General features: G+C 38.9%; 1 protein-coding gene across 1 annotated transcript in view; it reads right to left on the reverse strand.

Moving 5' to 3' along the window:
* The window catches only part of LOC136863731 (coiled-coil and C2 domain-containing protein 2A), a 569644-nt gene that overhangs the window by 326025 nt on the left and 215747 nt on the right, over positions 1-27872 (reverse strand). The window contains exons 13-14 of the mRNA XM_067140086.2: positions 27083-27325; positions 5063-5299 (exon numbers count right to left, since the gene is read on the reverse strand). Coding sequence (XP_066996187.2) covers positions 5063-5299; positions 27083-27325 — 480 coding nt within the window. The remainder of the gene's footprint in view (positions 1-5062; positions 5300-27082; positions 27326-27872) is intronic.

The raw sequence follows: 27872 nt of genomic DNA on the forward strand, positions 1-27872 counted from the left end.
AGTACAAGTTCAGCTCGCCAAATGCAGGTCTTCTGATTTGACACCCGTAGGCGACCTGCGCATCGAGATGACGATGAAATGATGATGAAGACGATACATACACCCAGCCCCTGTGCCAGCAAAATTAACCAATTACGATTCCAATTCCCGAGCCTGCCAGGAATCGAACCCGGGACCCCTATGACCAAAGGCCAGCACGCTAACCCTTTAGCCAGGGAGCTGGACAGGGTTTAAAATATTGATAGTGCAATAACTATGGCCAAAACCAAACCAAACCCCATGGCACTACAGCCCTTGAAGGGCCTTAGCCTACCAAGCGACCGCTGCTCAGCCTGAAAGCCTAAAGATTACGAGGTGTCATTTAGTCAGCACGACAAAATCTCTCGGCCGTTATTCTTGGCTTTCTAGACCGGGGCTGCTATCTCACCGTCATATAGCTCCTCAATTCTAATTACGTAGGCTGAGTGGACCTCGAACCAGCCCTCAGGTCCAGGTAAAATTCCCTGACCTGGCCGGGAATCGAACCCTGAGCCTCCGGGTAAGAGGCCCCTACACCACGGGGCCGGCATCAATAACTATGGCAGACACTACAGAATAACTCATATCAATGGATACAGAATCTCTCCAGTTTATTATGTACCTTACATATGCTTGATACTTGCAACCATGTTGACATGGGGCAGACATCAATACTGCATTCTAGTTCCTGCCACATACATCTCAATATCCCACAGTCAATATCAATGAATGCATGTGTGATCCTTTCCTGCAGTTCTACTAAATCATGTGGCGTAAGGGACCCATGATCTTTCATGTAACTCCATACGATAAACTCATATGGCATTAAATCAGGTACTGTGGAAGCCATGGAAAAAGAGAGTAGCCATTTCGAGTAGCATGTCAAATACAATCACCTGCAAGTTCAACATCGAGACAATCACGGATGGTCTGACGGAAACAAGGCGGAGCCCCATCCTGCTGCAAAATTAAGTCTTTGCTATCTTCTCGTAATTGTGGCAATTACCACCACTCTATCAGCATGTCTAGGTACACCATACCGGTAACAGTTACTTCCATAGACCTTTGGTGAAGAAACTTAAAAAAAAAATATTTTTTTTAAAGTTCACTTTAGGAGAATCATGAGCGTGTTCCACCATCAGATGAAAACTGTGCATGCCCCAAATGAGTACAATGTTCACGGTTCACCGTATCAGACACAACATAGAACGGCCTCGTCACTAAAAATCAGTTTCTCGGAAAGACCATAGTCTAGCTGCTCTTGAAAATTCATGTAGAACTATAAACAATGATCAAGATCACAGGGTTTCAGCGCCTGCAACTGCTGCAGTTGGTATGGTTTCAATTACTAATGTTTGCATAGAATATGCCAGACAGTTGGCCAAGACATCTGTAATTCCTGACTTGCACGATTTGTTGACTCATTTTACGGCTTCTGGCATGTGCTTCTCTCACATCTGTTGATATAAGTTGTTTTGCTTAGTCTCCCATAGCTACTGAACTATCAATGTTTCAAACCTTGTAGGGACTTATGAATAACCCAGTATATGGAATAAAGCATCAGGTTATAAATGTCGTATGGCTTTTAGTGCCGGGATATCCCAGGACGGGTTCGGCTCGCCAGGTGCAGGTCTTTCTATTTGATGCCTGCAGGCGACCTGTGCGTCGTGATGAGGATGAAATGATGATGAAGTCAGAACATACACCCAGCCCCCGTGCCATTGGAATTAACCAATTAAGGTTAAAATCCCCGACCTGGCCAGGAATCGAACCAGGACCCTCTGAACCGAAGGCCAGTATGCTGACCGTTCAGCCAACGAGTCGGACAGCATCAGGCTATTAATACTAGGGACAAAATATTAATGATAATGCATAGCTGCCAATCTTAAATATCTGAGAGGGCAGCGAATCAAACCTGAGCCTCTAAGGACAATAGCTAACAGTGCTGTTATACTATGGAGGAGTATATACGGTGTAAAAACTGGGATTCATGGAATACCATGTTCATGTCAGTCAATGATAGGGTTCAAACGTACTATCTTCCAAAGGTAAGTTTACAGCTATACAACCTGTGCAACATAGCCAACTTGGTTGGTAAGTAAATAGACAGTAAACAGAAGCCAGGATATTGAAAGTGAATGGATGATATACAGGAACACTGTACACGTGTGCATATTAATGGTGTCCCGACATAAACAATCAACACTGCCCCACTACAGTATTTAAAAGGAGGGAGGGAGTGGAGGGGTAGTGTTAAAGGCCACTCCAGTACCAAAAAAGAGGGGAAGGGAGTGAACGGGTAGTGCTGAAGGCATAGTGTGTGTATTCCGTGGCGGTCTACATTTCGTTACACTGTAACACTGTAAGATGGCTCCTATCTTATCATAAGTGAATCGAGGCCGTATTATTGGCATGTCAGAGGCTCTTATGGTCCCCCAAGCAATAGCTCAAGCAATACCATACAGTCTTAAGACAGTTTGGAGATGGGTAGAAATATGGCAAGAACGAGGTGAAGAAGGTTACATAACAAGGCTCCTGGAAGAACTACTCTGGAACAGGATTCTGGAATCATTCAAACTATGGACAATTCTCTGTTTGTGACTATCCGTAATGTGACTGCTGCATTGGAATTGCCAGTAAGCCGGACTACAGCGAGTCACTGCCTCCACGCTGTAGGTATTCACAATCGCTGAACTGCGAAGAAGGGGCGACCTCTTCCTATCCACAAAGAACCTCGCGTAGGCTTTGCACTACAAGAAAGTGTTACACCAAGACAGGAATGGAAAATTACAATTTGGTTGGATGAAAAGGTATTTTGCTCCGATCCAGGTAAACAGCTGAAGTGCTGGCGTCCACTTGGAAAGCGTTATGGACAGCCCGTTGTCCAGGTAACTAATCATATGTGGCGTATTGGTGTGGTGTCGGCCCAGGAAAGTTGAAAGAGGTCACTCCACACATGACTGCTAGTAAATATGTGGACATTTTAGAAGGTAGCTGTTCTTCTTAGTGTTTGGGCTATTTACCCCGTAGAAGAAGTTCCCATTACGAGGTTTGTGCAAGATACTGGAACTGCTCTGTTCACACTGAACATGTAACTGAAGCTTTCTTCAAACAGCATCCTGACGTTTACGTGCTTGACTGGCCGCCCAAGACGGCTAACTTCAACATAATAGAACATGTTTGGGCAAGAATGGTAAACACATGGGTTCCAGGACAGGAGAGGACAAGAGTGGCTCTGTTAATGCATTGCCATCGAATGTGGGCGAATCTGAGAAATGCACCAGACTTTTTCCAACATCTAATAGATCCCATTCCCAAGCAGCTAGAGCAAGTGATAAAAAGGAATGGGCATGGACAGATTATATTAAGGTTCTGGATGGGAGGAAGAACCCGTCACTTACACTTGTTGTAAAGCCAGTATTTGACACAACTCTTGAGTTATTTAATACCAATTTCACAATTAATTTTGTGTTAATTTGCATTCTCGTTTTCTTGAAATTATGTAACTATGGACAGTGCATTATGTTTATCATTTTACCGTGCGTTTATTTTATTTATATATTTTGTAGCAAGATGCGATACGTTTATATTTTTGATAAGATATTTCTGTAAAAATTTGTTATTTTTATAATAATTATTATTTATGTTGAGATGTTGCAATAATAGCATTTTTGTTGTATATTTTAAGACATAACTTTGTATTTTATGGAAATTGAATTTTAATAATATTAAATTATTTCCAGGTGTACTTTTGTATTGCTCAAGAAGTAAAATGTATCTTTAGTTATTTTTATAAAGAAATGCTTACACAGTTATAATAATAATTTTCTGTTTATAGAATTTATCGTAATTCTATATCCGAGGTGGTAAATTATGATGATATAACTTCAGTCAACTCCAGAACAAGTTACGAAACAGTAATGGATTTTTTCAAATTACGATCCGATATAACACAGCTAAAAAATATTCCCAACAAGTATCAAATACTTTCCAGTTACAAACCTCCTTTACCTTTTGATACTGCAATTATCAGCATAGGTTACCTAATACTGTACTCCAATACATCCGCCACTGTGCCCAATTCAATAACAGCAGTCTTGTAGCAGGCTGTCTACATGCAGGAACGTGTTAAGCGAGAAGATGGGTCACTGTGCCTTCGGCACTACCTCTTCTCTCCCTTCCCTCCTGTTTTGTACTGGAGTGGCCTTCACCACTACCCCTTCACTCGCTCCCCTCCTTTTCAATACTGGAGTGGGGCAGTGTTGATTGTTTATGTCGGAACACCATTAATGTGCACGCGTGTACAACAAAAGGAAAGGGGATATCTTGCAACAAAATGAGCTTTCGGAATGTAACAATATGTAATGATAAGAAGAATACTTTGTAGAGGAACAAGGCAATAAGAGCAGCTTATAAATCTAAAAGAAGGCGTATCAGAAATGATTTCAAACAAGAAATGCTGCAGAGAGGGAATAGAATATAGAGGAAAGAAATAAGGCAAACAAATAACTATAAAGTCGGAAAGGAAATCAATCATGGGAACATTTTGGAAATAACCTGGAGAGGCTAGAATCTTAGGAGGGGGAAGCTAGATAAATCTTGTGAACTCATTGAAGATTTTTTAAAAAATTTAAAATTACAGGACAGATGGAAAGAATATTCTGAAAATCTACTCATTACAGAAAGCAATTTTTCTAATGATAATCTGTATTACAGAATTCATAGTGATGGGAATGATAATGGTAATAAAAACACCTTTCAGAAAGTGGAGAGAATTGTAATTTAAGTGCCATAAAGCAGTTAGGAGAGAATGATCTTTGAGAAGAAATGGTGAATGACGATAGTTGGACATAGATAAAATTACTACACCGTGTAACAAGATTGGTATGAGATTTGGGTAAGGTAACTTCCAATTTCCAGTTTTTACCTATATAACGGAAAATTCTGTAAAATAAAAAGGTTTTCTTTATCTTATTTCCACAAATTTACAAAATAAATAATGGTCATGCAGATATAATCTAGGATTAATCTAAGTACTATTTACCTGAAACTCTTACGAAGCGGTCTATCCGGAGGTGATAAGATAGTCCCATCTGACTTGTTGACGCCCCAGCCTACCTTACAGGTTAGTACGCCTGATGTAAACAAGCAAGTGGGCTCAGTACTTCCAGAAAACACATCAGCATAGATACCACTTCCAATGCCACCATGGTTGTGCATTACAACTTGATCACTGCTAAATTCGTAATGAATTGGCTCAGTTGCCTCCAGTGTTGTGGAACTGTTACACAGAGCAAAACAAAACCATTAATCAAAAATTAAGTTAATTTATTAATCTGACAAGGAATCATATTACTTTTCTTTGTTTTGCTTTTTGCTAGTCGTTTAATATCGCATTAATAAACAGAAGGTTTCTGGCAATGCAAGGACAGGAAAGTGCTAGGAATGGGAAGATAGTGGCCATGGCATTCATTATGGTACAGCCCAGAACACTGCAGATGAGCGACACAACAGCATGCACTGCAGTTTGTTCAGATAACAGAGACATCAGAGGGGGACAGCAGATGAGTTTCCATAAGGTACAGAGAACATTTCCGAGGATGCATGATGTAACCTGGATGCCGACTGTGTACCCAAGTGGGCGCGTGAAGGAGTACAGCAATCACCCGAATCGGGTGATCCTGCACTCTTGCTTCACTCACTATAATGTGCAGGCAGTCAGGCATAGGTCTTGCAACATACAGTCTCGAAAGTTCCTTGCAACATGGCCACTTCTTGCCACAGCAAAGCTTGCAGCCTTAGGAAAAGTCCAAATGTTAGTACAAATATGTGATTTAATTTCATTATTTTCATTAACAGTACTGTACCATGGAGGAAATCACAGTATGTCACATATATGAAATTTTACAGGAGAGCTAAAAGAAAGATTTTCAGCATTTGTTTTTAATGAAAACATTAGTTAATTTCTTTAACATAACAATACAAATATTCTTCTACTTTTAACACCCACTTCTAAAATTTTGATTTCTTTCATTTGTTTTGGAAGGTAGTGGACCTGGTGCCTTTTACCACAAACTGGCTAGCTCGCTTATTATTGAGCATAGCAGATAACGTTTTGCACCATGGAAAAGATCATAAAAGGTGGACGTGGTGCCATTCACCTCTGGCGCACAGAGTTGTCAACAGGATATTACCCAAGGCAAAGTCTGATGTAAATATATATGAGATGTACGCAAGGGTCCCATTATATTGTATATGAGCTTTTGGAATGTAAGGCCAATTTTCATTTTTTCCAATCTGTGTTAATGCATGTATCATCATGGTCTGTACCAATGACGATGATATTAAATACATGTATGAATGAATAAATTAGAAAGATAAATGAGAAACCATAGACAAAATAACAGCAACTGCACTCCATCTCAGCCCCCTATAAAATGTAGTGTTTAGTGGTTCTAAGGTAGAAATTTTTTCCAGAGATTTCTTATTTTGTTTTAAATGTGTCATGTTACTATATACTGTGATGCTTTGTTACTACCAGATTTACAATTTGTGATGATGTGCTTGTAAACTGATCTACTCTCTTTGTTCTCTCAAATTCCTATGCTATCACCTTCAACAAGCACGCATTTCAAAAATCAGGAGAAACAGGGTGACCAGTGTGCCTGCGTGCCATTCCTATCCAGCAAGCTGAGGGATGGTTAGCCAACCATATAAGAGTGGCTAGGATGATGATGATGATGATGATGATGATGATGATGATGATGATGATGATTGTTGTTTAAAGGGGCCTAACATCTAGGTCATCGGCTGGCCCCTAATGGTACGAAATGAGACAAAATGTAATGACAATTTAAAAGTCTAAAATTCATCCACTAACCAGAATTCAAAACGTGATGATGAAGAATGTATGGATGATTAAGAATTTAAAATAATCAGCGGATCCAACTCACAATAATGAAAGTTAAAAATAATTCCAAAATTGGTCCACTGACTAGAATTAAGAAAGATGATGAACAATGATTATGAACTTAAAAGAATCAGTGGATCTGACCTGCAATGCCCCACCTTCCCAGAACCTATCTTAAAACAATAGTATTACAGACCAAGGGACTGCTTCCAAGCACAATCTTGAATCGATGATGCTTGTTATTCAAAGGGGTCCAAAATCCAGGTCAACAGCCCCTCATAATGGTACTTATCGCTAGTAGAGTAGAACCATGGTATTTCTCATGTAGCAGTACTAATCATTAGTAACGTAGACTCACGGTGTTCCACACATTACGGTACTACTCACAAGTAATGTATGTCGCACAGGTAACGCAGACCTATGGTGTTTCTCACATAGTGGTGGCACTAATAGTCAATGCAAACCCATGGTGTTCCTCACATAGGTGTACTAATCACAGGCACCGGTATTCCCTTGGTTTCCTTACATAGTGGGTACTAATCACGGTAACGCTCATTTAGTGCTACTAATCACAGGCAACGCCCAGACCCGTAATGTTTCTCACATAATGGTAATAATCACAAGCAACGTAGTAAGCCTGTGATGTTTCACATATAGTGGTACTAATCACAAGTACTGTAATCATCATTACAAAGATACACGTTAAGAAAATTAAAAAAATATTAAAACTGCATAATGATTTAAAAAAAAGTGTGTCCACTTTGACGGGTATTGCTTGCTGATTATGAGATGGAGAATGTACTGGTGATTCCTTCTTATCAAATCAAATGACCAATGTGAAGATGTCACTCAAATAAAATATTGGCATGTTGCATGCTGATCATGATGAGACTGGTAGCATTTGACTCAAAGAACCTTGACAAGTGTTCAGAGACGATGTGTAAGATTACAATGCCAATTCAGAACTTAATGGTGTGTTTAAAGATGGACGACTTCTAATGATCTTCTAGTTATATGCCAAATCTAAAAAGAAAAAAGAAACGGAAGATGAATACTGACATCTGTATGCGGGTAATATGGACTGAAAATGCGTTAAAAGTGAATGTAAACACTTACGCCCTTTCTTCCAGCCCTTGAAGTTTATACTGTCAAGTGAGGTGGTAATCTGAAGAAGTACGGGCTGCTGCTTGCCCCGAGCTGTTGCTGGAGAGGGGAAGTGTGTGTAAAGGGGAAGTGTAGATGACCGGAGTGAAAGGAATGGCATGTTGACTGTATGTTGCGAAAGTTTTTGCCATCTGTTGTTAATTGCTCATCTTTGTCAATTCTTTAAATAAAATGTTATTCCTTTCTATAATTTAACTGAGATTGTACCAGGGGGTGAGCTTTTGGTTGATGTGAATATGCAAATTTTCAAGAATGTTCAGATATTTTTCTTTGCTAGCTGTCTGAATGATTATCATGTTCTGATTAATATTGGAAAATTTGTGATTACTTTCCTTCATCTGGAGTACTGGAGTCCGTCTTGGATAGTGGTGCTGTAGCCGGTAGTGAACAACTTTTATCTCATGGCATGAATTGTTCGGCCGACTACCTCCAAAAAGTTACGTGACTGATGTTCAACATGCATACGATGTCTGCCTCCTGTTACATCGGTAGTGAGTGTGATTAATACCGGTAGTAGAGAATTCTATATAATTTAATTAAAAGAGCACAAATTGTGCGTTATCATTGAAACTTGATGCAAGTGTGACATACAGTTATAACTTGAAAACAATATTCTCTCACCCATGCGTAACTAATGTAGTTATCGAGCTCAAATTATTATTATTATTATTTTACGATCGTGATTATTATTATTATTATTATTATTATTATTATTATTATTATTATTATTATTATTATTATTATTATTATTATTATTATACGATAGCGTTGCTTGTGAGGTTATGTCGTGAACCGTGCTGTCCATAAATATTTATATGAGTTGAGTTAATGTAAATACCTGTAAATTAATATTATGTAATTTATTCCTACCTGTATATATATAAATTGTAATCCATAATTGTGAAACACACTGTAACTTCCAGAATGGTATAGGCACGAGAACAATGGAGAATATTCTGTACATTGTATTCTGTGTATTCATGCACTCATAGAATTTTCATGAAGACATTTTTTGTAATGTATCTTTCTAGACACATATACAAGGAGGCGATCTTGACGGCGACAAGTTAGTTGTGGAACGAGTTGTGGTTTGGAAGTTACTGTTGAGTTATTGTTTAGTAGCACGTGGCTGACATGCCGAGTTAGGCAGTCTCCATGTTGAATTGATCAGTAGTCATCTGTTTTTCAACTGTGTTTTAAAGTATAACCTCTGTGGTATTCGGTGTCAGTTGTCAACTGTTTAAAGATGGCGGCTTGTTGATATTCTACATGTGAAGTGCTTTTGTTTTGTGATATGGTGATCAAGGTTATGTGTGTATTAATTTGTGAATATGTGTGAATAAATTAATTGTACCAACTAACAGCATCTTGTGTGCATCTGTGTGGATACGTTAATCTAGTGCGTCATTTGCGTAAATCAGTTGGTGACCACGTGTTTGTTGCAGTAGTTCCGAACTTAGCAGTAAGCAGAGATGAGATGCAACATAATTTAAATATTGTGAAAGGAATTCAGAAATACATTTTGCGTGTGGTTACGACTTTATACGGTACTACCATGTGACTAGTCAACCGTGTGATAACAGTGTTTGTTACTGGGCATCACACAATGGGGTTTTAAAATGCCAAACCTAGCAGTTTCTGCCATGGATAGACTTAAAGGATATAAGAATGAAGGATTTATAATTTCCTGTGCATTCTTATGTGCAAATATTGTGATTGTCGGTTAGATTATCACAGGGAAGATGCTTTAGACGAACTTTGTAAATCAGAGAAGTATTCAAAACACCGAGAAAATTTGCATCTTGAAGTTAGTGTTTCTAGAGTGGCCACATTGAAAGATGCATTATCAAATGCTAATCGCGTGAAGGATTCAAGAGAAGAGTTTACTTTGGACACAGCTACTGCGTTCGTGAAGGGTAACATACCAGTAGAGAAACTAGACAATCCTGCTACTGTATCTGTCCTTGGCTTAATATGTTCACAGAAGTGGAGATTTACCATAAGCAAACCAGACCATCAGGAATACATCCCCATGATCGGTGAAAGAAGGAGGGGGGGAAAAAATAAGGAAGATCTAAAAGGCAAAGACATGTTTCTGCTAAGTGACAAAACAACTTCCCCACCTGTTCAATCAGCTGAAATGAGCACCCGTCTGGCTGCCTCTGTTGTTCTAAATTTGCCAGTAGCGCAAAACTGTGCCAATGCTATATTAGAAAATTTGAATTCCTACAATACTGAACGGGAGTGTGTAGTGGCAGTAGTTACGGATCTGCACACTACACGACATAATGTGTAACTACTCTTTAAGGACTGATTGAAGAAGTATGTCATGTCCAGTGCTGGGCTCATACAGTCAACCTTGTCAGCTGCATATTTGAAAACAAGCTGGCCGAATTGAAGATGTGTATAGTAAAGACAAAGAATACCTTTTTAAATTAGTTAAAAAGCAATATTTTTTTGTTGATTTTATGTCGCACCGACACAGATAGGTCTTGTGGCAATGAAGGGACAGGAAAGGGCTAGGAGTGGGAAGGAAGTGGTTATGGCCTTAATTAAGGTGTGAAAATGGGAAACCACGGAAATCCATCTTCAGGGCTGCCGGCAGTGGGATTCGAACCCACTATTTCCTGAACACTGGATACTGGCCGCACTTAAGCAACTGCAGCTGTCGAGCTTGGTGAAAAAGCAACTAAACTGCGTTTCTAAGAGAGAAATATGAAAACACAGAACAAGAGGACGAAATTCTGGCATTCCCAATGCCTGTGTGTACTAGATGGAATTCCTGGTTTGAGGGTGCAATGTATATGGCCACACATGTGGAAGATCTGGCAGCATTTTTCAAAACACTGGAAGATTCAAATTCTGGGATGAAATTTTTCCAACAAGCATCGACTACAACAATACAAATTATAAAATTACAAGCAGTGTACGTTTCTGTTGTTGGTGCCTCTCTTATGGACTTGCTTAATTCCTTGGAGGGGTCCATGTACCCAGCAATTCATGTACTTGCTGAGGAAGCTAGATGACCTTGAGGTAAAGCTCAAGCTATTAGGCAATGTTATAGTATTCAACCAGACGATCGTCCCGAACTTGAAACAGACATAATGGTACAGCCCAAGCTTATGTTTTTTGCCTAGTCAACTCCAGTAAAAATTAGGACTTTAAGGACCACAGATCCAGTCAGGAAGGCTGTAGAAGCCATCGGGTCATTGTTTGATCCTCAGCATGCACCTAAGAATGTATCTCCTCAGAACTACTCCAGTTTAAGAAGAATGTCCCATTTTTTAAGAGGATGGATTCTCAAACAGTTTTTAGAAGCTCACAGCATTTACCTAACTGCCATCAAGAACCAAATGCGCCAAGAAGATTATGTGATTGTTCCAGAGATCCTCATCGGATTAAGGCAACTGCTCCATAGAAATGTGTGTGGTATCCATGTTCAAATGTGGATTATGAAAGGCCGTTTTTAAATTATAGTATCACAGTACGTGATAGGAGGTGACTGACTGACAGCTGCAAGTGCTGAGACACTGACCATGATTTACCGTATTTCACGGCATAATCGTCGGCACCGCGTAATCGTCGCATCCTTTATTTTCAATACAAAAATCGGACTTTAAACCTTTAATTACATAATCGTCGCACGTCCACATTTTGTTCACTAATCTGGTTAAAAGGTAAATGGAACTGCAACGTAAGTTGCACATGAATGCGCAATTTAAATACGTATATGGTTTATGGGCAATTTGGCAACACAGTCACGTTTGCGACATGTTGCACAACGTATAAATAAATAATACCGGTATATGTACGACGCATGGCTTACCGGTAGACTATCGGCAGTTTGACAACGTAGTCGCGAGACAGTGTACTATTTATTCACCACCTACATAATTATTATGCTTACCGGTAGGCTATCGGCAGTTTGACAACGTGGTCGCGAGACAGTGTACTATTTATTCACCACCTACATATTATGAGTTCCCATTTGAAATACGTAAGGCTGTAAGTTATCACTTATCGGCAACGTCGCCAGGAAATACCGGCTAGGTAGGTTGAATGGACCTCGAACCAGCCCTCAGATACAGGTAAAATTCCCTGACCCGGCCGTGAATTGAACCCGAGGCCTCCGTGTAAGAGGCAAGCACGCTACCCCTACACCATGGGGCCGGCTCCTGTGTTATTGCGCACGAAGTGAAATCCAAGACGATAACGCAGATTTTCACGGAATTATTCAGCTGAATTATTTACGATGTCTCAGTTGTCATCGCTAGACTCTTATCTTACTACTACGTCATAAGTGTCCGGGCATGGGATGAAAACTTTTATCCAAGCAGTCAAGATAATTATTATCCAATGCTATTAAAGTTTTATTTTATAAACTCGTCAGTAATGTAATGTAAAATCATCAATAACTGGGAAGAAATATTAACCTAATTACCGTATGTTTAAAATAAATTGAAAAAAATTAATGTTTGTTACTGACGTCTCGGAATACAGTCACCTATACAGTAGATCTACACCGCGCTAGCTAGAGCTCCGGTTTGCGAGCTTTGCGCAAGCGCAGTAGTGTGTCGCAACCAACGAGCTAAACTGATAAATTGTTGCATGCTTCCTTGCTGCCTAACAGTATTGGATCTTGTATTGGCTGCTCTGGAATGGACAGATCACAGATGCATTTATTTGTTTCAGATTTACGTGATTACTGTAGACATGTGTGCGTGAGAATTTAAGTTTTTAATTTGTGTTTTGGGTGTTTGCAGAAATAATTTGTTTTAATAGTGAACAATTACGGAAAGTCATTTATATCGCAAAACATTAACGTGTGAAGCATTTATAACCGATTATGGGTAAATATAGAAACTATTCTGCGGGCTTCAAACTAAGCGTAATTGCCTTCGCTGAACAGCACGGGAACAGAGCTGCAGAAAGAAAATTTTCTGTGAGTGAAAAGTTGGTGCGTGACTGGCGGAAAGTAAAAAACAAGCTAAAAAGCACAAACCCTTCTAGACGCGCGTTTAGAGGTCCTAAAACAGGGAAGTTTCCTATAATTGACGAAGAAGTGTTTAGGTACGTCAGTGAAATACGTAACAATGGCTGCAGTGTATCATATGAAATGTTACAAATTAAGGGACAGGAGGTAGCGCGCAAACACAACATACCGGTAACTCAGTTTAAGGCGACTCGTGGGTGGATTAAGGGGTTCATGCGACGACACAATCTGTCAGTGCGAAGGAGAACAACACTAAGCCAAAAGTTGCCTGCTGATTACACGGACAAGATTGTAAATTTTCACCGATTTGTCATACGTTTGCGCAAGGAAACTTCGTACTTGCTTTCTCAAATCGGTAATGCCGATCAGACTCCAATCTTTTTTGATATGCCTCGCAACAGCACTTTTGCGCTAAAAGGATCACGGAGTGTATTAATGAAAACCAGCGGTAGTGAGAAGTTGCGATGCACGGCAATGCTAGCCATTACATCTGACGGGAGAAAGTTGCCGCCTTACATCATTTTCAAGAGGAAAACGATGCCTAAGAATATACAGTTTCCCCGTGGAATTCATGTACGAGTGCAACCAAAGGGTTGGATGGACGTAGAACTCATGCTGGACTGGGTTAAAACTGTGTGGAATAGAAGACCTGGTGCACTACTAAAACAACCAGCCCTGCTTGTTTTAGTTTCCGAGGTCACCTCGTGAACGAAGTGAAGCAAATTCTCACTACAAATAAGACACGACAGATAGTCATTCCTGGTAGCCTAACATCTGCTTTGCAGCCACTAGACGTATGTGTTAATAAACCCTTTAAAGACCACTTACGTCGATTTTACGACGAGTGGATGATGAGCGGCGATCAGCAATTGACGCCCGCCGGAAATATCAGGCGTCCACCCTTGGACTTGTTATGCTCGTGGGTGAAGAAGAGTTGGGATCTTATACCACCTGAACTAGTCTCCAAGAGCTTCAAAAGGACTGGGATTTCGAATGCACTAGACGGTTCCGAAGATGACGCAGTGTGGCAGGGAGACGAAGAATCTGATACTGGTATTAACAGAGGCGAGGACGGCGCATCAGATAGCGAAACCTGCGATAGCGACACCGAAGATTTGGAATAAATTGCGTACCGGTAAGTCCGCATTTCACAACAAAGCGATAATTTTTTGCAAGTGTAATATTTTAACTTTAATACTTAAATTAATGACAAATTAACTTAATACGTTCATTTTTATTTTCAGGTTGGAAAAACGTTCGCCGAATTGTTGCGAAAAATTATGAATTTTGTTTTAGACTATTTTAATTATTTTGATGTATAAACGCGAGTATTACGTGCATCTTAAATTTGTATCAAATACAATTTAGTTATAAATACATTTTTTGAGTAATACAAATACTGGTATTAAATATTCATTGTATAATGGTCGCACCCTACAATTTTTTCGAAAATTTTGGTATAAAAAGTGCGACAATTATGCCGTGAAATACGGTACATACAATGGTTTCACTGCAGTATTCCAGTAAAACTGAGAAAGGTAACTTGTATTCATATAAAACATTTTTCAAGATGCTGCATGAAGGTGAATGTGAAATAAAAATGTGACTCCCTTATAAGTATTTTCTCACTCTTCTATAGCCACTTTAAATGGTTTACCTGTTATCTTGTTTCTTACTTTATATATTACTAGCAAGATACCCATGCTTCGCTACGGTATTATACTGAAATTTATGTTGAATGCTTCACGTTTTATATAATCCGCCCAAATTCGCGATCTGACTCGTTTTCTGAGAGAATCTGCCAAAATTTGCAATCTGACTCGTTTTCTGAGAGATTATGACAAAGTTCCTCCCATTTTTCAATCTTTCTTTCCACCAATCGATTTTGTACTTCCCGGGCTACGTCCAGTTATTCCACCCGGTCAGTTGGATCCCTAAATCTTTGCCATCTTTTCCTATAGGCCTAAGCATTTTTAATATGGATCAAATCTTTGAGGAGATCCAGCATGGTGTCGTCTTGGGTGACTTGGCGGTACTGAACCCGCGGCCCGACTGCGTTTGTAGTCATTACCCGTCCAGGACACATTTCCAGCGCGGTCCGCACATTTTGGCGACGGTCCAAGACTTTATTATTATTATTATTATTAATATTATTCTGGACCCCACAGCAAGATGCAAGACGGCTACTTGGTGGCAAATTACATCTGCTGCCATTGTCATTGCTAAAAATGTGATCAGCAACATTGCTGCGGTCAGGCAAGTGCGCGGGATTTCTGGCAAAAGTGAACAATTGCACGGTCAATCTCATTCCTATCGCTTATTTCAAAAGTGTTTAAATTTTTATTTATACGCCAGGAGAATCTACTATAATCTAAGAACATTCTCCAAAGGAAAAGATGGCTCTTGAAAACGAACCCAGGAAAGATTAAAAATGATCGGTTTATGATCAGAATAAGTACATTGAAAATCCACAGCCTGTTTCCAGTCATTCGACTGGGTCAGGAATGGAATGAATAAAGCCAACACCTAGCGGTGAGGATAGGAATTGTGCCGGCTGCCGAGGTCTGTCGCACTCCTCTGGGGCAATGATTAATGAATGGCAAATGAAATGAAATGATATTGGGGAGTGTTGCCGGAATTAATGATGACAGGGAAAACCGGAGTACCCGGAGAAAAACCTGTCCCGCCTCCGCTTTGTCCAGCACAAATCTCACATGGAGTGACCGGGATTTGAACCACGGAACCCAGCGGTGAGAGCCGGCGCGCTGCCGTGTGAGCCACGGAGGCTCCTTATAAGTACATTATGAATGGTAAAATCAATTGGTCGCACCACTTTTTTAACCCCACCGCCGTTAAGTTGACTTACCCCCCCAAAGGAGGCAAGTTTCTTTTTGTTTAAAGGAGATTCGTCTGTTACTTTCAGTTTTGAGATACAAGTATCCCCATAAACATAATTACATTTTTTTTCACTTCCTTTCACACTACCCCCCCCCCCCCCCGTCCTTAAGTGAATTTTCCGGCAAAAATACTTGTTTCTTTAATAGTAAAGGATATTCTAAATACCAATTATCACGGCTCTAACATCTTCAGTTTTAGAGATATGTGTCCTCATGAAAGGAGTTTAACTCCTTTTCACTCCTGCCCCCCAAGATGATTCCCCCCTCCCCCAAAACGCATTTTCCTTTGTTTTTAAAGGATATCCAAATACCATTTTCACGTCTGTAACAACTTTAGTTTTTATTAGATGTAAGAACCGGTATCCTCATACAATTAATTCAATTAATTTTTCAATTCTTTCACCACCCCCACCCCCTCCCAAGATTGAATTTTCTCAGAATATGTGTTTCTTTACTTTTAAAGCAAATTCCAAATACTAAATGTCACGTCTGTAACATATTCAGTTTTGAGATATCAGTATCCTAATTAAAATAATTCAAACCCCATTTTCAGTCACTTTTACCCCCCACCCCCACCCAAGTGGTTTTCCCGAAAACTAAAAAAACACGTTTCTTATTTTTAATAGAGATAAAAATACCATTTTTCAATTCTGTAACATGTTAAGTTTATGAGATGTACTGTAGACATTCTCATTTTAATATTTCACCCCCTTTTAGTTCTCCTTAAGTGGAGTTTCCAAAAACAAATGACCTATGTTTCTTTACTTTTAGAGGAGATTCCAAATATCAATTATTCCGTCTGTAAATCTTTAAAGATATGAGATATAGACACACTCATTTGGATTTTCCAAAAATAAAAAAAATACGTGTTTCTTTATTTTTAAAGGAGGTCATAAATACCAATTTTCAGGTCTGTAAAATCTTCAGTTTCTGAGATATAAGTATCCACATTAAAGGCATTCAACCCGCTTTTCACCCCTTTTCACCCCTCCTATTACGATTTTCCGAAAACAAAAAATACGTGTTTCTTTATTTTTAAAGGAGATTCCAAATACCAATTTTTACATCTGTACATTTTTAAAGTTACGAGATATAGATACACTCATTTTAAAAAATCAGCCCCAGCCCCCCTCCCCGTTTTCACCCCCGTTATTTGGATTTTCCAAAAACAAAGAATACGTGTTTCTTTATTTTTAAAGGAGATTCCAAATACCAATTTTCAGGTTGTAATATCTTCAGTTTCTGAAATATAAGTAGCCTCATTAAAGATATTCAACCTCTTCTTCACCCTTTTTCACCCCTCCTATTGGGATTTTCCAAAAACAAAAAAATACGTGTTTCTTTATTTTTAAAGGAGATTCTAAATGCCAACTTTTACATCTGTAAACCTTTAAAGTTTTGAGATATAGATACACTCGTTTTAAAAATTAGCGATGGAACATCCAAAAATCCTCCCTTAGCGAGCACCTACATGTTAACATGAATGTATCCCTAAAATTTCATTTCTTTATGTCCAGTAGTTTTGGCTCGGCGATGATGAATCTGTCAGTCAATCAGTCAGTCAGTCAAGACAAGTTCATTTATATATATAGATTAATTTGATACATTTTTAAATGCACTTATTGTACAAACCTTATCACTTTCCAAATTTTAACATTTTTTCCTGAGAAAATAATAAAAACACAATTTTGATTTTTAAATCAACAAATCACTAAAAAAAACCAAAAAAAAACACACTTTCCAACACCTATACCTATTGTATTTGTCGGCATTTACGTGCTCTGTATAAGGTGTTATGAAGGTTCTGCCGGTTTGTCCTACGTAAGTGGCATCGCATTCCGTGCACTTCACTTTGTAAACTCCCGATTGCATGTATTATTATTACAGTTAATGTGGGTGTTGTAGAAAGTTTGGCATCAGTGTTATTAGTTTTTCACGTGATGTTCAAGTTCATTTTATTGAAAATGTTGGTAATATGATGGATATCGTAAAGATTATAAGTGAACGTGCCGTAATCTTTCTTCTCTTTAGAGTCTTTGATTAAGGTGGAGGATGATTTCGTCTTTATTTTGTTTATGATCTTGTTCACAAAATCCCTATTATAACAGTTATTGATGGCAATCAAGTGTATTAGATTGATTTCTTTCTTATAATCCTCATTTGAAACAGGAATGTTCAAGGTTCTCTGAATCATGTTATTTATAGCCACTTTTGTGTTTGTGCCTGGGTGTTCTGATGATGTTAACAGTCTGGGTGGGTTTTCTACACATGTTGAACTTGAGAGATTCATTATGTCTAGTGATGGTGAGTTCTAGGAAGTTGATGGCTTTGTTAATTTCAGGATTGTGCATGAATTTGGTATGTGGACTTGCAGAGTTGAGTTGATCTAAAACGGTTTTACTGAGCGTTTCTCGTTGGTCTGTTATGATGAAGTCATCATCAGCATATCTTATCCATTGATGTACACCTATAATTTTGTTAATTATTTTGGTGTTTTCTAAATTGCCCACAAAAATCTCTGCTAAAATACCCAAAGTGGGTGAACCCCATGGCAATTCCTTCTGTTGATAAATGTTATTGTTGAAGTTGAAATAATTGTTCTCTAACAGGATATTTTAGAATGTGTATGAATTCCTCTATTTCGAGTCTGCTTAAATTGCTCTGTTTATATAAATTATTTTTAACTAGATTTATGGTTTCCGCTGCTGGAATGTTGGAATACACGTTGGTGATGTCATAAGAGTGCACTGTATGGAAAGAATATTACTTAAGGTTTTTTCTGATCTTACAAAATTATATGGAATTCTTGACACTTTTTTTTTTTTTTGCTGGTGGCTTTACGTCGCATCGACACAGATAGGTCTTATGGCGACGTTAGGATAGGAAAGGCCTAGGAGTTGGAAGGAAGCGGCCGTAGCCTTAATTAACATACAGCCCCAGCATTTGCCTGGTGTGAAAATGAGAAACCACGAAAACTATCTTCAGAGGTGCAGACAGTGGGCTTCGAACCCACTATCTCCCGGATGCAAGCTCACAGCCGCGCGCCTCTAGACACTCACTTTTAACGCATTTTCGATCCACATTACCAATGCAGAGATGTCAATATTCATCTTTCGTTTCTCTTTTCATTTTAGATTTGGCAAATAACTAGAAGGTTATTAGAAGTCACCCATGTTTGGATTTGATTGGATTTGTCTTTGATTTGATAAGAAGGAATCACCAGAACATTCTCCATCTCATAATCAGCAAGCAACGCCCGTCAAAGTGGACACTTTTTATTAATCAATGTGCAGTTTTAATATGTTTTAATGTTTTCTAACACGTATCTTTGCAATGGCGTTCACTTTTTAAAGTGTATAGTTTAAATTTGATTGCAGCTAAGTTGCCCAAATATGATCGGCCAAAACATGTCCTGAAGTTTTAAAGAATTTTCATTATTTTCTACAAGACAAGTATTGAATATGTGGACCCATTAATAAAATTCTTTTCGAAGAATTGAATTTTTGAATATTATATTGTCAATACGGAACCAACATGAAATTTATACGTTGTAAACTTCTATTAGCATCTGCCTACAACCTTATCTTATGTTTACAATTGGACCATGCTGGAGTGCCCACCCGGTGAGTATTAGCACAAAGCGGGATTGCATCACTGAACAAAAACCTTATGTGATACAAATAAACGGAATGTATTTTCAAATTCAACACACACAACAACATAAATATTTCATACTTTCAAGTTTTTTTGTTTGTTTGTTGTTGTTGTTGTTGTGCAGTGTAACATTTTCAATGGCTACAATTTGTCCCCAGGTCTTTTAAAAATTCTGTATGAAAATTTTCCACATAATAGTGTCACCCCCCTATTTTGGGACCTTAAAATTGGCATTAAAAGTGCGGCCGATATTTGAGTAAATACGGTATTTACAGTGATACATGAAGAAAAACCAATGCAAGATATAAGTGGGAATTATTCCTCTCTCTCAGTTTCATATAAAAAATAAGGGTGCACAATATACCACATTTTCTCGCATAATTAATGCACTTTCTTTTACTAAAAATACAGGCAAAATGTTTGGATGGGCAAATTATTCATATACAGATACAAAAAAATTTATTTACAATTTATTCACATATAAAAGATATCAACTCATTTGCAATTATCGCCATTTGGCATAAAATTACGGCTAAAGATTTCTTCTCAACAAGTCAAATAGCGTAGGCCCTACATCAGGCAAGTTGAACATCCAAGTCTGAACTGAAGACACTGAAAAATATTAATCCCATTACAAGCTGATAAAAGTTTATTATTTTAACCATAATGGTTTAGTTTACGTGGGTCCGTATTGACTTCAAACATAATATGACCTGAAGTGAAATAAATATGAATTAACTACAGTACCAAGTAATGACATACTGGCAAAAAGAAAAAAAAATCTTAGCTTTTACAGGGTACCGTCTTCGACGTCACTACTGGCACTGCAGGAAGAATTGCTGCTGCCATCACCACTCATATCTCTTCATAAGAAGTCGTTTTCAGCCCCATCTAACATATTTGAGATTCCCATTTTCTTGAAGCTCTTATCAAATTCCTTTTAAGAAATCATGCTTGCAATATCAACTCTCAAAGGAGTTCCACCGGTGGTTTCTGAAACATACCTGTTGGAGTAAGTACCTGTACACTTTCTGCCATCCAGCACTGATAGAGTTTCTAAACATTGTCCTTGAATGGTTTATTATTCAAAATGTCCCAGGGTTGAAGTACTGATATCAATCCACTAGGAATCACTGCCAAATTGGTTTTCATCGTTTCCAATAATTTCTTAGTGTCTTCCATCATGTGGCCGTGCAAACTGTCCAACACGTGGAGGGCTGGGCATCAAGGAGAGATTCCGCTCGATTTCACCAAACTGTTCGTATCCAATCCTGTATGAGTGACGTGTCCAACCACCCTTTTTCTTGGGTACAAGTGTGGATCCCTTGCAGAAATTGTACCTTTGACATAGTTTTTCATTGCAGATCAACGTAAGGTGCAAGCTTTCTGCCATCAGCTGTTACAGCAACCATTACAGCACTTCATAGTATTTTGCTTCCAGTTGTGCATACAATAACATGCGATGTCCATTTCTCATTGACTGTTCGACATTGTAGCATATCAAAGCTGATTTTTTTTTTTTTTTTTTTTTTTTTTTTTTTTTTTTTTCTAGGGGCTTTACGTCGCACCGACACAGATAGGTCTTATGGCGACGATATCAAAGCTGATGCATCTAATCTTCATTCCTATTTGGGAAGCAGCTATTTTTTCAATTTCCAGTTACCAATAACGAAGCGATGAAAATTAATTAGTGTTCTGTTGAAATCATTCTGCATTCTTTGGCATAATGAAGTTCTTCATGGAAGAAAGAGTCCACTTCTCTTGATGAAATTAATTATCTAGTCTCGGTTAACTTTAAAATCTGCAACACTAATCCCATGTCCTGCAGCTACTTCTCGTCCTTTAAAATACAGCATTTCATGGGAAATGGCATATCCATAGTTGCATAACAAAATCACACATATCTGATCATCCTCTAGTTGTGGAAACTTGCACATTTTGGGCTACGAAATGCTTTGCAAGACTTGTTGGTCATTTGAAGTGCAGGTTCCCTGTTGTCGCCAGTAGTGCGCATTGTATCTGACAGTGAATGCTTGCAGCTACCTGCCCTATTCGCATGTGCTTTGGAATAACTGATCACTGTGAGTTTATACGATGCAGGATTACTCAAATACTTGCTCATTGTAAATGAACAATTTCATATTTTATAGTTGTTAGATTCTTGGTACACAAAAACTAATTTTGAATAAATACATTTATAAACTACCCGAAAAAAACATAAGGTAACATAATTATACCTGAAAAAGAAACCACTTAACTAAAATAGAATGGCATGTTTTGTTCTTGAAAGATTCCACCAAATCACATTAAAAATATTTTGAAATGTACACTATGTGATCAAAAGTATCCAGACACCTGGCTGAACATGACGTACAAGTTTGTGGCGCCCTCCATCGGTAATGCTGGAATTCAATATGGTGTTGGGCCAGCCTTAGCTTTGATGACAGCTTCCACTCTCGAAGGCATATGTTCAATCAGGTACTGGAAGGTTGCTCTTGGGGAATGGCAGCCCATTCTTCATGGAGTGCTGCACTCGGGAGAGGTAGCGATGTCGGTCGGTGAGGCCTGGCACAAAGTCACGTGCGCAGCTAGTAATAGCATCGTTTCACGGCAGTTGAGGTTCCGCATTGAACCAGGAAACATTGGTTTCACAAACATCATAAGAAGCCACTTTAATGTTTCCACCTCATAGGCCTAGGACATAGAAGATTTTATCCAGAAAATTCCATATGACTAACCTTCACGTTTTTTGAGATGGCTCTGCAGTATACACACTGTAGTGAAATGGAACACAACATTTTATCAATCGCACAACAAATTTAAGGACTCCACAACTGCTTGTTCATAAGGATATCATTTAACCAATGAACTTTTATTATGTATACGACTGACTTGCAAGTCTTTTACTTGTCATAATAGTTTTTAATGAGTCAAGGTTTTAATTATAGATTTAATGGGTTTTCATACCAAACATTTTAAGACATGTCATGAATTTTAAGGTTGCCTATTTTCCGAAAACAGCTGATGATGATGCAAGTACGCATTGAAACTAGTCCTGTGAAATTTAACCTGTTGTATTTGAATAACTGCATTAAAATTGTATTAAATAGGTGGAAATATCAAGTTTGTTTATTGTAATTCTTGGTTCAATACGGAAGAATGAAATTTCTTACGTTAACTGGCACGAAGTCGGCGTTCCAAAACATCCCAAAGGTGTTCTATAGGAGTAAGGTCGGGACTCGTTGCATTACAAGGATGTTATTGTCGTGTAACCACTCCACCATAGGCCGTGCATTATGAACATGTGCTCGATCATGTTGAAAGGCCTTCAACAGTGGGAAGCAAGAAGGTGCTTAAAACATCAATGTAGGCCTGTGCTGTGATGGCGCCATGCAAAACAACAAGGGGAGCAAGCCCCCTCCATGAAAAGCACGACCACACCATAACACCACTGCCTCCGAATTTTACTGTTGGCACTACACACACTGGCTGATGACGTTCACCGGGCATTCGCCACACCCACACCCTGCCATCAGATCACCCCATTGAGTACCATGATTCGTCACTCCACACAACGTTTTTTCACTGTTCAATCATACAATGTTTGCGGTCCTTACACCAAGCGAGGCGTCATTTGGCATTGACCTGCGTGATGTGTGGCTTACGGGCAGCCACTCGACCATGGAATCGAAGTCTTCTCACCTCCAGCCGAACTGTCATAGTACATGGAGTGGATTCTGATGCAGTTTGGAATTCCTGTGTGATGGTCTGGATAGATGCCTGCCTATTACACTTTACGACCCTCTTCAACAATCGGCGGTCTCTGTCAGTCAACAAACGCTTTCATGCTGTACGTGTCCCTTCACGTTTCCACTTCACTATTACATCAGAAACAGTGATCCTAGGGATGTTTAGGAGTATGGAAATCTCGCATACAGACTTCTGACACAAGTGACACCCAATCACCTGACCACATTCGAAGTCCGCGAGTTCCGCGGAGCGCCCCATTCTGCTCTCTCATGATGTCTAATGACTACTGAGGTCGCTGATATGGAGTACCTGGCAGTAGGTGGCAGCATGATGCACCTAAGATGAAGAACGAATGTTTTCGGGGGTGTCCGGATACTTCTGATCACACAGTGCATAAACATTTATGTTTATTTCTTTTTAAATCCTTAAAAATTCAAATTTGGAACTTATCTTAATGATGTCCTCTCTTTTCTCCACTCTTGCATAGAAAGCGAGTTATCGCAAAACCGCAGCTCTGTCACTAGTGCAAATCAGCTCACTAGTCAGTCCGTTGACCCTCCGCCATGCCACGTCTCCCACGCTGGCTGGGTCAATAGGCTGTATTTTCTTTTTAGGTATTTTATTTTTAGCGCTCCACTTATTGTTGTTGTTGTTGTTGTTATCCTTAAATTAAACCTTTTTTGTAAACTATGCATGGGTAATTTTCCGTTGTCATTTCCGCCTACATCAACTCTTGGAAAATGTACTTGGAGTAATGTTGGTTTTTTTTTCTTAATTTTATAACCTGGAGTGGAAATTTAGCTTAGCTAGGCCTATATATGTGGAGTTGCAATTTATTACTTGTCGTCTGAGTTCATTCAAATTAAGCTACAATTTTTATTGTTATTATTATTACAGTTATCTTAATATCGTAATTTATTGTTTTTTGAAAACTACTTAGGGGTTGTCTAATGAGCTTTTAATGGGTTGGTTAGTTTTGCTTTAATTTTCCGTTATGTCATTTTCGTTTATGTGAACACCTTTTATGGAACTACGAAGGTTGATCAAATATAAACAGGATTTTTTGTTCCTGAACATCAACAGTTGGTAGGACTGGCCCCGCGCTTCTGCCATGCTTAAGCAGCACCGTTAGGGGTGGGGAGAGTGTGCTGTTAGATATTTCCCACTGTTTCATCAGTAATGCTCACGATGTCGGAGCAACTTGTGCACCCCTACACTGCGCAACGCGTAATTATAACATTTCTTGCTCGTGATAGAGTTACAGCGGCGGAAATTTGCCAGAGATTGACTGCACAGTTCAGTGATCAAACATTGTCAAGGATGCATGTGTTTGTCTGGCATAAAATGTTCAAGGAAAGACGAGAACGTGTGGAAAATCAGCAACACGATCGTCATCCTCGGACCAGCATTAGTGACGAAAACATTCGTGCAGTCAAAGACATTACTGACGATGATCGACAGGCGAGAGTATCAGAAATTGCAGAACAAGTCGGAATCAGTTATGGAGCTGTCAAGCAATCATCACAAGCGACCTACAGTTCCGTAAAGTGTGTTCCAGACGGGTCTCTCACCTTTTGTCTGAAAATCTGAAGTTGAGATGACTGGAGGTCTGTCAGAGGCTTACAGCAAGGTTTGCGGAAGAAGGTGATGCATTTTCGAGTCAGATCGTCACCTGTGACGAAACATGGGCCCACCACTACACTCTCGAATCCAAACAAGCCAGGAAGGAGTGGCAGAGGAAAGGGGAGGCAGCACCAGTGAAAGCCAAGACTCGCTGGCAAGGTTCTTGCAACCGTGTTTTTTTTTAATCCGCGAGGCATTTTGCTGATTGATTTTCTTCATGAGCGATGCACAATCAATGCTGCTTACTACTGCGAGCTGTTGAACAAAGTGAGGGTTGCATATCGCCGCAAAAGACTAGACCAACCGATTCGACAGGTCATCCTCCTTCACGACAATGCGCAGCCCCACACTGCAGCTCCAACTGTCTCCAAGCTACAAGAAATGCACTGGACTGCACTTGATCATCCTCCTTACAGCCCGGACTTATCGCCTTGTGATTTCCATTTGTTTGGACCGCTTAAAGAAGATCTAGGAGGGCAACAATTTGAAAATGACGAGAGTGTGGAAGACTTCGTGCGCAACTGCTTGGGGATACGATACTTTACGACGAGGGCATCAAAAAGCTGCCCATACGCTTGGACAAATGCATTTCCAAAGCAGGAAACTATATGGAAAAATAAATTGTAACTGCCTTGTGTTTTTCAATAAATAAATTGAAATAAATTTTAAAAATCCAAATACTGGATACCGGCCGCACTGAAGCGACTGCAGCTATCGAGCTCGGTATTATTATTAATATTGTTGTTGTATATTTCGTATTTTTTATGTTAATGATTTGACTGAGCAAAGTATGAATTGAATTAAAGGGATCTTGTAAGACATTCTTACTGATAAAACGTCTGGAGTGGCCAAGACAATTTTAGATCACAAAACACGCATGTACCCAAACACCGATAAAATATGTTTGTACCAGACTGGAATAGACCGTCCCCAGACAGATATGCGCTGATTTGCTCAGTAAACGAAAGTAGTCCATTTTACAGGGGTACTTCCTAACGGGTGATAACATGAAGTTGTTCAGTGTTTCGAATGCCAGGTTTTGAAATAGAAAGACTGCTACCTGATACATTTATTTCAAAACACATATGGAATTGTGCAATGAATCATCGAGAAAGTGGGTGAGTCAAATACGCAACATTTCATTTTCACCATTTTGAACCCCCAAAAAATGGGGTGCATAGGTTATGCAGAGACGTTAATTATGCGATAAAATATGGTACATTATGGCAAGATATACATGAGTAAATATGGTATGTAATCTTCTATCTACAGATGTTCAGTGTAAATAATGCAACTGTTTCGAGTATCATGAAGGTAGTGAATTCTTGAAACCATTTCTTGTATATAAACTTAATGTAGTGAACATATAAAAAATTGTGTTACTATAGTTTTATTACTGATACATCAGAATGAAAGTGTCAATTTCTTATTTTAAGTTTTTGTTTCTTCCTAATAATTTGCTTCACGTTGCGCTGACACGGATAGGTCTTACAGTAATGATAGGATAAGAAAAGGCAAGGCACAAGAAGGCAGCTGTGGCCTTAATCAAGGTACAGCCACCAGCATTTGCCTGGTTTGAAAATGAGAAACCATGAAAAATCGTGTTCAGGGCTGCTAACAGTGGCGTTCAAACCCACAATATCTCGAATGCAAGCTCACAGCTATACGACCGTAACCGTACAGCCAAATCGTTCGGTTATTTTAAGTTTAGATGATCATTTGTTTGGTGGTTGCCCGAAGTCAAAGCCCACTTTGTGAATAGCAACCTATAGATGGAGCTCTAAAATGAACGAATCAATGAATGAATGAATGAATGAATGAATGAATGAATGAATGAATGAATCAATCAATCAATCAATCAATCTCCTAAAGCTTTTTTTAAAATTACATAATTCCGGATTGTTTCAAAAGTCTAACCAGAATAAGTCTAGGTAAAAGTTGACTGCTGTATACAAAATGATGAAACACAGTGCATAGCAATGAAAGAACAGATACATGTACAACTTATTGCCAGTTGATAACTTCCCCCTTCTTAGATAAAACAAAATCTACATACATGAAAGCACAACTCACCTGCTGGGAATAGGGATGAATAGCTCAGCCACTTTATTATTTCCAAAAAATCGACCTCTTTCATATATCTCCACCTTCAAACTCCTTGGCCATTCATATACGTGAACTGTCAATAGTTCACCCCACACTACTTCAAATTGAGGCTCCAGTTGTTTAGCATGCAATACACACACTACTTCATCATTGTAGAATATTCGGGCACTGATATAAGTACAACTCACAGCAGCTCGCCTCTCCATTTCCCTAATTAATTTATGAATAAATTTATTAAAACTCTCAAGTGATACAAATAAATAAATAATGAATTAATTTATATAACACTGAAGCCAAGGGCAGATGATGATGATGATGATGATGATGATGATGATGATGATGATGATGATGATGATGCCAACTCAGTTACCAACTTGCAGACCTGAAATGGTGCCATTTAGAGACTACGAATTTTGAAGTTTCAAGTGTCCACAGCAGAACAATAATGATAGTGGTGGTGATGATTGAGTTAAGAGGAAGCACAATTGGGCAACCATCCTCTACCAAGATTGCCTATACTGTACAAGATAGGAGTTACATTTCACAAATTTCATCAGAGTGTATAAAATGCAAGAATTGTGGCCGGATGCAAGAGCAAGGTGGATGGAAAATTACAACATGTCTTACAGACCATATCTTGTCTTGTGGGAATGACTGTACTTATATAGGATATCACATATAGTGGGTCAGAATGAAATTTCTATCTCAAGGTGCTTTATAAGAGCAAACAAGTTTATAAGAGCAAACAAGCTTATAG

Source organism: Anabrus simplex, chromosome 2, assembly GCF_040414725.1.
Source record: "Anabrus simplex isolate iqAnaSimp1 chromosome 2, ASM4041472v1, whole genome shotgun sequence".
In the NCBI taxonomy this organism is placed as follows: domain Eukaryota; kingdom Metazoa; phylum Arthropoda; class Insecta; order Orthoptera; family Tettigoniidae; genus Anabrus; species Anabrus simplex.